This window comes from Crinia signifera, chromosome 4 (assembly GCF_055691185.1).
Source record: "Crinia signifera chromosome 4, ASM5569118v1, whole genome shotgun sequence".
In the NCBI taxonomy this organism is placed as follows: Eukaryota; Metazoa; Chordata; class Amphibia; order Anura; family Myobatrachidae; genus Crinia; species Crinia signifera.
In genome coordinates, this window is record NC_139220.1 from 260111629 (window position 1) to 260126499 (window position 14871).

At 43.5% G+C, this 14871-nt stretch overlaps 1 protein-coding gene across 1 annotated transcript in view; it reads left to right on the forward strand.

The window, feature by feature from the left end:
* Positions 1-242: 242 nt before the first annotated feature.
* Positions 243-14871, forward strand: part of MAP2K5 (mitogen-activated protein kinase kinase 5) — a 109195-nt gene continuing 94566 nt past the window's right edge. Inside the window, exons 1-3 of the mRNA XM_083184380.1 lie at positions 243-479; positions 2820-2868; positions 7325-7392. Of these exons, the coding sequence (XP_083040506.1) occupies positions 345-479; positions 2820-2868; positions 7325-7392 (252 nt within the window). The 5' untranslated portion in view covers positions 243-344. The remainder of the gene's footprint in view (positions 480-2819; positions 2869-7324; positions 7393-14871) is intronic.

The following is a 14871-nucleotide window of genomic DNA, read 5'->3' on the forward strand; positions in this document are numbered from 1 at the left end:
ATTATGAAATGTTGGGTTTTAGTAGTTACTTTTTACCAAACATCTGGTTGTTTAATAAAAACAGATTTAGTAGGCTGTTTATTAAACATCCAACATAACCGGCTCCAACTTTAACAACTTTTATTTTATTTTGGCAGCGATATGAAGATTCAAAACCCGAAATTTATCACAGTTGCCAGAAACCAAAATGGCGCGCACACATTCTAATGACGAATTGCCATTTTCCAATGTGGCCACATGTCCGTTGCCCTTTCCTTCCCCAATCTTCCGGGCCGGAACTCTTTGGTTCCTATAGTCACTCTCTATCCCTGAGCCCCGAACGATGTAACCCGGCCCGGGCCGGGATGCTGCTACTGGGCTACGAGCTCCCTCAGGACATGGATAGCCAGGCCCTGGTCATCCGAATACGCATTCCAGACGGTGGCGCCGTGGATTGGACCGTGCAGCCGGCGGCGCAGTTGCTGTTTCGGGACATCCTGGTAAGAAAGGGTAGCAGCTAGTTCCCCTTCGCCGTAAGGACCTGGGGAGGAGAGGGGGCGGGAGAGGGGGCGGGAGAGGGGGCGGGAGAGGGGGCGGGAGGTCAGAACAAGACAACTTTTTTTTGAGCCGACATGTGCCGACAGGCGGTATTTCATGCCCTACCATCCACTAGGGCGTGGAGGAGGTTATTAAAGCTGTGGCGAGCGAAGCGAGCCACCGTGCCCGAAGCATTGCGAGCGAAGCGAGCTATGCGAGGGTCCATTTGGGTCCCTTCTTCTGAACTTGCTCCTCCTCTCCCTGCCCCATCTCCTCCCCAGGTCCTTACGGTGAAGGGGAACTAGTCTCAACCGGTAAGAAAGGCCAGAGGCCATGCACAGTATCCTTTACGTCACAGTGACGTCATGCGCATCTAAGAAGTGCTGCCTCACTCTGCAGACGTCATATATTGCAGAACACATTCAGCCTCCTCCCTGCACTATAATTTTGAAACACCGTCAGGGTGACATGCATTAGTGTTATCCAGAACAGCAGCTCTGTGTCCTGCTCTGAGGAAGTTGTGTCAGTGTACACCAAATAGCAATGACAAGTCTGACCCAATGCCAATGTGCGCTGCGCTCCTCCGTCTGTTGGTCTGGCAATTGTAGCAGAAACAGAAATCAAATTAATTATATTGGGGTCTATTTACTAAGCCGTGGAGAGAGATAAAGTAACAATCAGCCTTCTCCTGTCATTTCGTTATACGCAGCCTATAACATGTCAGTTAGGACCTGGTTTGCTGGTACTTTATCAATGTCCACTTATACCCCTTTCACGCCACACAAATAACCTAGGTCTGACCCAAGTTGTTGCCGGTTTGACGCAGGACAATGTATGAAAGGGCCTTTTACCCGGGTCGGGCCCGGGTTGCTGGGCAGTGTGAACGGGTAAACCCGGGTTGAGCAATCTAGGTCCAATTAACACTATAGGGAGGAGGCAGCATCAGTTCCAAGCGCTGCCTGCCCCCCCCTACTGATGATTCAGCGACCAGGCGGGGAGCTTCACCTCACAAATGCCAGGTCGCTCCCAGGACGCACCTGTGTCCAAATCCGGGGTGCGACCCAGCATTTGCAAAAGTGGTATTAATCTCTCTCACCAAGGTTTAGTACATAAAAATAATAGTATTACTGTTCTGTGGTGCATTAGAAATGACTAAACCTATTTATTATATGGATTAAGACTAATGAAAGTTAGATGACAGCCCAATGTGGCCCCTAAAGTGTATAAGTTTAACTATCACTAGTCTAAACAATGCAATTCAGTGGTTCTCAACCTCGGTCCTTAGGACCCCCCCCCCCCAACAGTTCACGTTTTCCAGGTCTCCACACAGAGGGGTTTATTCTAGTTCATTCTTTCTGACAAAATCCTTCTTATGCTGTGTACACACGGGGGAGATATATTGCTCAGCCATATATTGCTGAGCAATATATTGCTCAGTTTCTACTTTACATCAGCGACCAGAGATGGTCGCTGATGAAAAAGAAACTGCCGGGGGGAGCCCGGCAGTGGTAATCAGCTGGTTGCAGGAGCATGTTCCTGCGACCAGCGATCACCACAGGGGCAAAAACGGGAGCGCGCACCAGGCGATATATCGCCGGTGCACACTCCCATTGCGGGCAATATGGTCGCTCAGCGACCATATTTCCCGTGATTTTGCACTAAATCGCCCCCGTGTGTACGCACCTTAAGATGGACAAAACCATGTGCACTGCGGGTGGGGCAGATGTAACTTGTGCAGAGAGAATTAGATTTGGGTGGGGTTTTTCTTCAAAGTGAGATCTATATTGCAGTGTAAAATAAAGCAGTCAGTATTTTCCCTGCACAGAAACAATAACTCACCCAAATCTAATTCTATCTGCACATGTTACATCTGCCCCCCTGCAGTGCACATGGTTTTGTCCATCTAAGAAGGATTTTGTCAGAAAGAATGAACTAGAATAACCCCCAGAATCACAAGTGAAGTAATTAGCCCCACCTATGGTTCTTTTAAAATGTGTCAGGGAATAATCTGTGCACCTGCAGGATGACCTGGGAAAACGTGAACTGTTGGGTCCTTAAGACAGAGGTTGAGAACCACTGATTGCTGAGAAATACAAAAAGTGCGATTCTGATGTCCCCTTCAGGAATTAATGTTCTCTTGTCTGTATAAAAGTTTTCTCATGATTTGTTGTACAGCAGAACTTCTCTGACCTGCCTGCCTGATTGTGACCTACATGCTTGAGGTTTTTCCACTTTATAATGCAACTGCTTTGGACCAGCAATTTTAGTGAGATTAATTTGTTTATCTTCTGCTTTACTTCTAGGAAGTGATTGGTCAGGTGCTCCCAGACGCAACTACTACAGCATTTGAATGTGAGCAATTTTTTTTTTGTTTCTAGTGGCAAATACAGTTGTCCTTATGTGGAATCTGCTATATTGCACCTTATTAGGCATTCATAGACTAGGCTCATAGGCTGGATGCTGTTTCTCCAATCAGCACCAGTGGTCGATGAGCTCTAACACTAGCAGATTACAATGGTCAGCCATACAGATTTTCAAGCACTCCTTAAGCAATTTCTGATCTGTTTGTGATAACTGGGCTTGTTTATGGGCAACTTGATGCTGGGGACACACTCTGCGATATATCGTTAACTACATTGATAATAACAATAACCATATACAGTATATGCAAATTGTCCAGGGTGTTCGCTCAATGTCGTTACCGATGCATGCTACCGCGCATTGTTAACATTTGATACTTGTTTCCTAGCACGGCGCCCATCGCATCATATACCATAAGACATACAATTGTATACGATGCGACGCGATGGCACCCGATGTTATACAATTTTAAAATTGTATACCATTGCATATGGCATACAATGCCATACAATGCGATGGTATACGATTTCAAATTGTATAAGCACCCTAATAGTTGCTTTCAATGTTAAATGGCCCCCTATAACATTATTAATTGTATAAGCACCGTAATGGGTGCTTACAATGTTAAAAGCACCCCGCGACACCCCCACTATCAACGCCAACCCGAAGCGTGGCGAGCGCAGCGGTACACGTCCTCCGACCTTTTCATACCCCCACCATCCACACCGGCTTGGAGTTGATTTTATATAGTGTGGCGAGCGCAGCGAGCCACCGAGCCCGAAGCGTGGCGAGCCCCGCGGGGGGACGCGGAATACATGTAAAGTAATACGCATCCCCGCGCGGGGTTTGCTGCGCTCGCCGCACTATATTAAATCAACTCCACGCCGACGTGGATAGTGGGGGTATGAAAAGGTCTGAGGACGCGTACCGCTGCCCCTCGGGGGCTCGCCACGCTTTGGGTTGGCGTTGATAGTGGGGGTGCATTTAACATTGTAAGCATCCATTAGTGTGCTTATACAATTTAAAATCGTATAGGGGGACCATTTAACATAAAAAAAAAACATTAGGGTGCTTATACAATTTAAAATCGCATCGCATGCGGGCATATGTCATGCGATGCTATACAATGTATACGATGCCATACGACTGAATATCGTAGGCGCCATGCTAGGAAACAAGTGCCTAACATTCCCCCCGTCATCTGTACAAGTAGCTTAATCTAGACCAGGGGTAACCAACTCCAGTCCTCGAGAGCTACCAACAGTTTACATTTTCCAGACAACCTAGCTGCTGCACATTACGGACTGACACATTTTAAAAGATCCACAGTTGGAGCTAATTACTTCACTTGTGATTCTGTGAGGAGATCTGGAAAACATTAACTGTTGGTAGCTCTCGTCTCGAGGACTGTAGTTGGCTACCCCAGATCTAGACTATCTAGTCAATGACTGGATGAGGGGGGGGGGGGCACGACACGGATCACAGGAGATTACTGCTGCGATCCCTCCTGGCAATGCTTTCCCTTGTTCAAAGCGCCATTTAAAAATGTTTTTATTTTGCCAAACTCCTAGAAAATGTATATATACTGCTCAATAGGGTTTTATTATAAGTACAGGTTTCCTAGTTTGTTTTGCTCCAAAAAGAATAGCAATCTAACCTTTATTAGTTTAAAATCTACAGTTCTGATTTATATTCTATGAATCAAGATATGTCCTCATACATCTAGCCTCAATATGCCATCTACACACAGAGCGAGATGTCTGGCATAGGCCGCACCAGGAGACTGTTCTGATTTTATATGCAATACTTGTATGTGTGCACCTGATTTCTGTATACAAACACAGCAGAACTTGGCATTGAAAACCATGGCTGCTGCATCATAGCACTTCGTATACAGATTCAGAGACTCTGTTGCACATGGATATACAAGTGGCATATAACACATTAATCAACACAGTCCTTTGTTTTGTCCTAGTGACATCGCAACTCTAATTTTTGGGTAAAAAAAGTTCCCTGATAACAGAGCAGAGGGGCTGATGGTTTGCAGTAAGGGCTGTTTGGCTCAACTGCAATAATGAGGACCTACAGTATCTGTGGAAGATCAGACACCAATATGTTTATCAATAAGAAAAAAAACAGAGATCGATAATACCGCTTTCACATTGCCAAAACATTTCAAAAACAGGTATCTTTAAACGGTATTTAAAACGGGTCTCAACCTTCACATTGCAGTAGATTACCGTTTTAAATACCGTTTAAATACCATTCACATCAGTCAACCCGTTTAATCCCCTCAATACATTTCAAGGCAGAATGCAGGGGACAGCCTATCACAGGTCTGTAGTCTGTTGTTTTTACTAAATACCGTTTCAGAGCCATTCTCACTGCATAAAAAACGTCTCTGAAACTTAAACGTTTTGAGATACCAGTTATCTTTAACCGGTAAATCAATGGCAATATACCGTTTAACAAGTGCAGTGTGAAAGGTGTATAAGCTAGTCCCATAGATGTTGTCTATTTTTACACAAATCTATATACATCATTAAAAAATCCTATAAAATGAATATATTTAGATTAAAATGACATGCTCAAACTCCTTTGTAGAGTCTGAATATGTTACGAAATCTAATACAAGGGTTGTTTTTTTTAGATTTTATTGCATGGTTATTGCACCTATTTTGTGACTGATTCATCTCCTTGACAACATTTAGAAATGTATTTATGAAGGTGAAACTATAAAGACAAAAACATTAGATTACATTAGCCATTTGTACTGAAATGTATGAGCATAACCATTACGCCATCTCTTTACTTCTAGAGTGAGGGTAGGGTCTCAAACCAAACTACATTTTACAGGTTTATAGCTAACTGTATCTAGAATGTGCATTGAGGCTTTTATTTGGGCTGAACTGCAGATGTTGAAGACACATATCCAAAAGAAAGAAGAAGAAAGATAATACGTTTTTTGGACAATATGAATAAGTGGGAGTTTTTTGTTTTGATGGTTATTTGAATGTACTTTTTAGTTTGAAGACATTTTATTGATCTCTACAAATGACTCATGACACCTCCAGTCTATCACTGACTCCGTACAGGTGTACCCACTCATTGGTTAGAATAGAAATGCTACCCCATTAGAGCACTAATTACCTATCTATACAGCTTATAAATTAGAGCATACGTTTGTTTGTCTGATTCCACTAAAATGTGAAACCACTGAAACGATTCCTTTGCGGTTTTCACCGTTGTTTAGGTCATTTTCCCAGGCAGGTTGTAAGCTAAGTATCATCGCAATAAAGTGTCAGGGGGGCTCTGCGGGGAGTGATCCCGCACACCGCTCCCGGCAGCGGCAGGCTTACGCGTCTCAGTAGCAACTGATCAAGGGGCTCTGCTGGAAGGTTCCCCTGCACTGCTCTCAGCATGCTGGCAGCAACAGGCATACGGGCCACAATAGCAACTGATCAATCATCAGGGGGCTGTGGATGGTACTCTGCGGAAAAGGTGTCGGCCAATAGCAACTGATCAGTCATCAGGGGGCTGTGGATGGTACTCTGCGGAAAAGGTGTCCCAAAGGTGTCGGCAGTGACAGGCGAAGGAGACTCAATAGCGACTGATCAGAACATTGCAGCACATGTGTACTGTGTACTGTGATAGACTTATTCTTAGGTAAGTGTTGTAACACTACCCGCCACACCCTATATATTACCACAATCCAAAAACCCTAAATAACCGACTTTCGTTATAACCAACTTCCAACTGTGCCAAGCACTGCTAGAACATTGGGGGTTACTGCAGTTAATTAAATAATGAAAAATTAAATGTTGGGCAAACATATAAAATCCAGCACTGCTGGAACATGGGGGGTTATTCTGATTCACTCTTTAATGGACCAAACCATGTACTCTGCAGGGGAGGGGGGACAGATGTAACATGTGCAGAGAGAGTTAGATTTGGGTGAGTTATTTTGTTTCTTTGCAGGGTAAATACTGGCTGCTTTATTTTTAAACTGTAATATACATATCAGTTTGAAGTACTCCCCTCACCCAAATCTAACTCTCTCTGCACATGTTACATCAGCCCCACCTGCAGTGCATATGGTTTTGTCCATTAGAGAGTGAATGTGCCTTTCCGAGTGAATCAGAATAACCCCCATAGTCGGTCAAAGACTTGTGCATGGTAAGTGCACTTTTACATTTACTTTTTACATTTATTTTTAGAGAGAGATTAAAATTCCTCTTACATGTTCTCCAGAATAGAACTGCAGACATCACTAAACATTAGAGGCAGTGGCCTTTCTGAAGAAATATATTTCTACAGTGGAAGCAAAAGTTTTACAAGCTTTTATAATGGGCTGCCCATGGCGAAAACCATGCTATGCTATTTTTGTGTCCCAATCTAATTTTTACAGATACTTATTCTTATGGTGTGTGACCGGTCTTTTTTGTAGATGAAGATGAGGATGGTGACCGCATCACTGTAAGGAGCGATGAGGAGATGAAGGCTATGCTTTCTTATGTAAGTATGAAAAACTGATTTTTTTTTCTGTTGGATTCTTAATATAAATGTAAGAAGTTTACATACAAACATATCAGCAGGAAGTTATCTTGGACAGAGGTCAAAATCCATGTTGATCTAAAGAAAAACGATAAAAGATGTAAAAAAAATTATAATTTACATTTAAAAGCCTGAAGCACCAGAAGTGTAATCCCTGATAAATGCCAGTTATCAGGACTAATTGGATAGCACCCAATGAACCTATTAGCAGCGGTAAATTACTGCTGCTAATAGGATACCAGCAAAGTCCATAGAACCGTCAGATCTCATTCCCCCATTAATACCATTACCTATAACAGCGTTCGCACTATACCTATGGTAAAGTTTAATGCTTTGGGAATGCAGCATACAATGTAATTTATGTGACTTTAATGCACATTACTGTGTGAATGCCCCAAAGCTTGTAGTGTTTGTACAAGCTCGATCCTAATGTATTTATTTATTTCCAGTTTCTTATATAGCGCATCAGATTCCGTTGCGCTTGACAATAGTAGACAGTGATTAAACAAACTGGGTAACAACAGACAGACTTGGAGGTAGGAGGGCCCTGCTGCAAGCTTACAATCTATAGGGATATAGGAGGGAAACACAAGGACAGGCACCAGTAATAGCATAGCAGTCCCACCAAGTTACCAGTCCAAGGGAAGCTATATAATACATAACTGCCTCAGAGGGTTATGCGTGTAGAACTTAAATATGATAGGCTTGCCTGAAGAGGTGAGTTTTCAGGGAACGCTTGAAAGTTTGGAGGCTAGAGGAGAGTCTTAATAAGCCATAGAGTCTATCATCTATGTTGTGCGGAAATTGTAGCAGGTTTCTTGTGGCTTGCTATAGCATATAACACCACATCTTTTACTGTACATAGCTTTAATACATCTCCAATTAGAAATGGCACTTGTAGGACTGAATTCAATGATGTCACACATTTACTGGGAGATATTGTGGAGCAGTCTGTAGCGTTATGGTATAGACGATAGACAATGTCTAGGTCGACCACTAATGGTCTACAGTGCCGAGGTGGACACCTAAGAATGGTCAACATATTCTAGGTCGCCGGCAATGTTCCCAATGTGTGCGGCAAAAGATTTTGGCTGTGCAACTTTGGAAGGAAATTTTTATTTTTGTGCGTCACTTATATATAACTGGAAAATAACGTCCAGCATTTGTGTTAACCAGTGTTGCCGACTCTCCCGGAATGTCCGTGAGACTCCCGGAATTGTGGGTAATCTCACGGACTCCCGGGTAGAGCCCTCTTTCTCCCGGAGCATCGCTTCCCCCTGCCACAATGGCTACTGCGCATGCGCGAGATAACCACAATGACGCCGCCAACGCAATGACGCGATGATGCAGCGTCATCACGTTGGCGGCGTCATCGCTGTTATCTTGCACATGCGCAGTAGCCATCCCAGAAGAGACGCGGCAGAGCCGCACAGAGCCGCAGAGGAGCGATGGCTGCAGGAGAAAGCGTCTGCTGCGGGAGACAGGTTACTGGTCAGAGCGATAAGTATGATCTGTGACCTGTTCTCTCTCCATATTTTACTGCAAAGCCCCCCTCCTCCCCCTACACCTGTCCTACCTCATTCAGTGCCTCAGTGGTCGTCACCTTCCAAGTGCACAGTGCAAGTGCAACATGTGATGACCCGTCCAGCCTCTTGCTGCCCCGGCCATCAATCTGCCAGGCTACCACCCATCTGATACTGTGCTACAGAAAAATGTAATCAAGTGCTGTACAGCTCGCTGCCCCAGCCCTGTCCAATCTGCCAGGCTTCTGCTCATCCACTAAAATCATTTTAGTGGATGGGCGTAAGCCTGGCAGATTGGACAGAGCTAGGGCAGCGAGAAGCTGTACAGCACTTGATTTCATTCATGCAGATTGATGGCATATTCTGCAAGTGCTGTACAGCTTCTCGCTGCCCCAGCCCTGTCCAATCTGCCAGGCTTCTGCCCATCCACTGTGCTACAAAAAAATGTGGCTGCATGCTTAACAAAATATTGCAAGGCCCGCCCCCTGGCGACATAAGGCCCACCCCCTGGCGACGTAAGGCCCGCCCCCTGGTGACGCAAGGCCCTCCCCCTGGTGACGCAAGGCCCGCCCCCTGGCGATGCAAGGCCCGCCCCCTACCTTTTACTTTTCTCCCCGAAATGATTTTTCAAAAGTAGGCAACCCTGGTGTTAACTTTACTTCAAAATGATGTTAAACATTTAAACATTCAAAACACAGCACATAATATAGTTAATGGGTGAAACACACATTAATTGAGTCCACAACTGCAAAAAGGGACCACTGCTGCTTTGTGCGCTCTGTTGTAATGTCTGTGCGGTTTCTGTTGTCTATGTCGACATATGTTGACACGTTGACACGGGCGCTATTATAATCTAACTCTATGGCCACTTGAATGTTAAAGTATGAACCAAATCAGTTTAAAAAAAAAAAAAGCACATGAAAAACTTGTGTTGACCTTTTCAGCGTCGACCATGTTCATGAATATCTTGACCTTGTGTCGACTGTCTGTCATTGTCGACCTAGGGTCCATATACCTCTGTAGAAGGAGCCTGGCATATAAAGCATTTGTTCAGTACGTGCAGGAGAACTCTGCCACCTATTATGTTTCCGAGACATTCCTGTATTTGCTAGTTCTATACCATTGGTTTTCACTTCTAGGTTTAGCTACATCAATCAATGTATGACTTTATAACTGTCATGCCCTGCATGCGGTCTGCCCTGTGTATAACTGGTAGCAGCTATTAAAGACCTATCATATTTGTAAACACCTTTGATGCTCTTCACAGCAGTCACTGCTGAAAGACATTATTTATCTTACCCCAGAAAGTCTATGGCTCTGCACACAGCAGCATATTGGCCCTTATTCTGGTTCACTCGCAAAGGCAAATTCCTTATTAAATGGACAAAACCATGTGAACTGCAGGGGGGGGGGGGGATGTAACATGTGCAGAGAGAATTCAATTTGGGTGAGTTGTTTTGTTTCTGTGCAGGGAAAATACTGACTTCTTTATTTTTACACTGCAATATAGATCTCACTTTGAAATAAAACCCCACCTTAATCTAATTCCCTCTGCACAAGTTACATCTGCCCCACCTGCAGTGCGCATGGTTTTGTCCATTTGAGAAGGAATTTGCCTTTGCGAGTGAATCCGAATAACCCCCATTGCTCTCAGGAAGCATTAGGTAGTGGTTGCGCTGGGTTATCTGGGACCATTTGGGACATTCAGTAATATGAAAGGGAGTATTATGATCATATATAGTTATGCACTAATTAGGGATATATTCCAACTTGGTTGGGGCATATTCTACATGATTTAAAAGGCTCAGTCAATTGTGCCATGCTGTTTTTCGGCTTCTCTGTAACATTAAAGTTTCATTTTTAAAAACAATTTATCTGTGATCTAAAAAGCATTAACATTGTATTGGGCAATAATGGAATTACTTGACGGTGATTGACAAGCGATGTAGAAACAAGAGCTGCCCGCTGCTCCTGGCATAATCAGTGTAAAAAAGCATGTGACTTTGTTGACCTTTGTAAGCAGAGATGTAGGTGAGATGAAATTCGGACCATCTAAAAAGCATATCCTAATGAATATTGATTACGGTTTGGTTGGTTTGAGCTTGGTGAGGGATGACTTGTCACTGTTCATTCCACAAATTGTAACATATTAGCTTGTTTAACAGTCTGCCTGGGTTCAAGTGTATGCATTTTAATAGAGGGATCAGGATCAACGCGTATATGCTATAACAGTAATTCTTGTGATGTGCAAACTCAAAGTAGCTGACGTTTGTAGATCTTACTGTTCATATAAATAGGTTCAAAATAAAACTGACAACAATCTCTAATAGCCTTAAGCCAGGCATGTATTATATAATTATCGCCACAATCACAAATTATCGGCGCAACGTGCCGTAATTGCACAATTTATGGCTTTGCCGTGATCAGGACGATTGTATTGACAGGTACGGAAAGCAGGGCCAAGTATGCGCTACTGCGGCTGACTGCTGGACAATTCTTCAGTGTTTTCACAGGGAACATACATGTTGATGATTCTTCCTAGGGGAGAAACCCAGATAGTGTGTGTTGTGTGCGATATCTCTATTGCTACAATATCTGCGGGGTTCTAAGCTGTTCTTCACCACTCAGCCTATGTGATGTGCTGATTGGTTGCACTGAGTCCATGTTGGAGAATTGCAAGACACAGTGGGGCAGATGTATTAAGCCTGGTGAAGAGATAAACTGGATATAAAGTGGAAGGAGATAATGCACCAGCCAATCAGATTCCAACTGTCATATTTTAAATAAAGCTGATTGGCTGGTGCATTATCTCCTTCCACTTTATCTCTTCACCAGGCTTAATACATCTGCCCCAGTTTGTCTTTTGCCAATAAGTGTGAATTTACTAAAGGTTGTTTTTCATTGATTTTTAAATCAATCTTAATTGATGTTGTGTTTCAGGGATGAAATTGCACATTTACTAACATTTAAAAAGGGATATCTAAAAGCTCTATTAGTAAATGTGCCCCTGAAACACATTGAGGGGCTAGCTTCACGGTGTTCATCACTGTGCTGGGAATCTCGCGGCCACCTACACTCCGCAATGAAACCCCATTGTGCCTCCATGTTTCTGTTTTACGACACATTTATTGGCAAGCTACTCCGTCAGATTGTGATGTCACTCAGGTGCATAAAGGGAGGGGTAATTCTGGTTAGGAAAAAACATTTTGCTATCCCAATTGCACACTGAGTGAGAAATAACTACATAATAGTCAGATAATACAGAGATCTTGGTTGCATATATCTGCCGATATAGGCCTAAGCCCCCAGGCCGTGCGTCAAGGCGTCTCTGTGTCACTGGGGGTCCCTAATACTGGGTATGGGTCTGGGGGTGCGGGCCTGGACAGTGTTTATATAAAGACTCACACCCAATGTATATACAGCCTGTAGGTATACCTTTTACAATTACAGAATCACTAACACAATCACATCTCAAACAACAGAAAACTGATATAGCCAGTGCCACCATATTTGGGGCAGGCTTCCTACTGGGTGTTGGTATAATGTGACTTGAATAAAATTTGGGCTGAAGCTGAGGGCACCACATGAACTCTTTTTGTCCTTGGCACTATGTACCCTGCCCATCAGAGGTGGGAAATAAGACTTTAAAAAAAAAAAATCTGCAATGAATAGAATAGTACACATGGAAACGGGTGAGGCACTTTCTCTTAGCTGACTTCCTGCAACTATGGAAACAGATGATCTAACCCTGCGCATTGTGAGTACATTGAGCAGCTGCAGGACTGGAATATTTGGGGATGTGTAATAAAACATGCACCCCGCGTAGTGCGCATCTCTGTCTGCTGTTTCCTCCTCTTTCTTCCTCCGCCACTCACCTGTAAGCCTGTCTATCCATCCCTATCCATTGTCTCCCAGCTACTTGTCATGTCCCGGAGATACAAATGATCTCTTATGACTTGGAAGGTTGGGGTCTCGCTTGATGTTTTTTAATGTGAGCAACACATTAGGAATAATCTCTCTTAATGACTTGTGCATTAGGTATCGTGCCGGATAAATGAACTATCAATTTCTTAGCTTTTTTTATGCAGTACTTAAAGTTACGGCTCATTGGTAATTAACCCCCTCCAGGCTGTCAGCTGCCTCTCCTCCTCATCCTAGTGGGATTGCAGTTTCTTGTAGTTTGTAAGTAACTTGAGTCTGTCTGTGATGTGCATTGCAATGGAGGTAAAGCTGTATAACACATAAGCGGCATCTGCAGTATTGTGTATGAGTGTCGGGGCAGTGCACACAGTGTTGCTTTCTCTGTCTTTGAGTCAGATAGTCCAATAGCTGTGAAAGAATGTGGCTAAGAGGACACTTCCCCAGATTATTTGGGTGAGCCACATAACATAACTGTTATTTATGTAGTGCTCACATGTTATACATAGACTGTTTCAGTCATTTACATCAGTCTTACAATCTATATTCCCTATTATGTGGACACAAATAGGCATTTTAGGATTAACTTTTGTTAGAAGACAATTAACCTACTATTATGTTTTTGGATTTTGGAAGAGAGCCAGAGAACCCGGTGGGAACCCATTCAAAAATAGGGAGAGAACACACAGATGACATGACGGGTGTCTTAGTTAGGAACTGAACAAGCAATGCAATGCTAACCACTACAACAACTGTGCTGCCATATTGCAGTAGTGTACTTTGTGTAGCCATACTGGTGAATATGCTTGCAGCATTTGTGGATGAGCATTATATTCCCCATTTGAAACGTGGTACATACAGTCCTCTAACAGACGCCCAGCTTAGGGATCCATGCATGCACTAAACTGCAGGCCAGGTGTGGGTATTAACAGAAGACAAGGGACAAGAAAACAATTGGAAGTGTAATTGTCAATGATATGGGGCAGTCAAGTAAAAAGAGTACGGACGACTTTAGAAGATTACATAATGTAGTAAGTTGCGTTCTGTCAGCGTTTTGGTATGAGACTCATAAGAAGACGTTGATACTTTAGAACTCTAGTCACTTTCATAAAACATCTCCTGCATTAGGGGAGCTGCCAGCAAAGGGTAGGGAGGAAACCAATGGAAATTTAAGTAAAATAGTTATAATTAAAGCATGGTTTTCAGCTAGCGTTTGATATACTAGACCAGTGGTGTCAAACTCATGGCTGTGGAACTACACATCCCAGCATGCTCTGCCACAGTTTTAGCTATCCATTATATAAAATATGTGGCAGGGCATGCTGGGATGTGTAATTCCACAACAGATGGAGGGCCATAAGTTTGACACCACTATACTAGACAATCAGCCATAAACTGTGTCCATCTCTCTCTCTCTCATACTTCTGCCATAATGCTTTAGGGTTTATTTCATTTAGCTTTATTGTGTGTACTGGAAAGTCCAAGTGATCTGTACCTTCTACCACCCCGAGCGCTGCTACAAGGCCTGTTTCATGTTTGGAAGGATTGCACAGCCCCAAGGTGGTGGCTGTGCAGTTCCGAGTCATTAACATTTAAATGCAACAGGAGGTGTCTGTAGGAGATTGGCGTCTCCTGTTAACATTTGCAAGACAATCCGATGATTCATGATGGTCTCAGGTGCAATGATGATGCAGATCCTAGTCCAATCATGCCTTCAAAATGGGGGTGACATCCTGTCGTTTTGAAGAAAGGTGCCACCCCTTTTCCGCCACCCAAACTCCGCAGCATGTCATTCGAGCTGCGGCTGACATGGGACTGTGAGCGATATCATTTTCATGAGTCTTGCATCTGTGCAGACCCCCGAATATCGTATTTGTAAACAGCAGGTTTGCGTAAAACTATGATTTAGGCCCACAGTACATGTAATGTGTTAAATGTTGGCATCTTCTTGTCTGTTTTAAATCCGCAAATGTGATTTATGCTAAACGGTTTACATTGA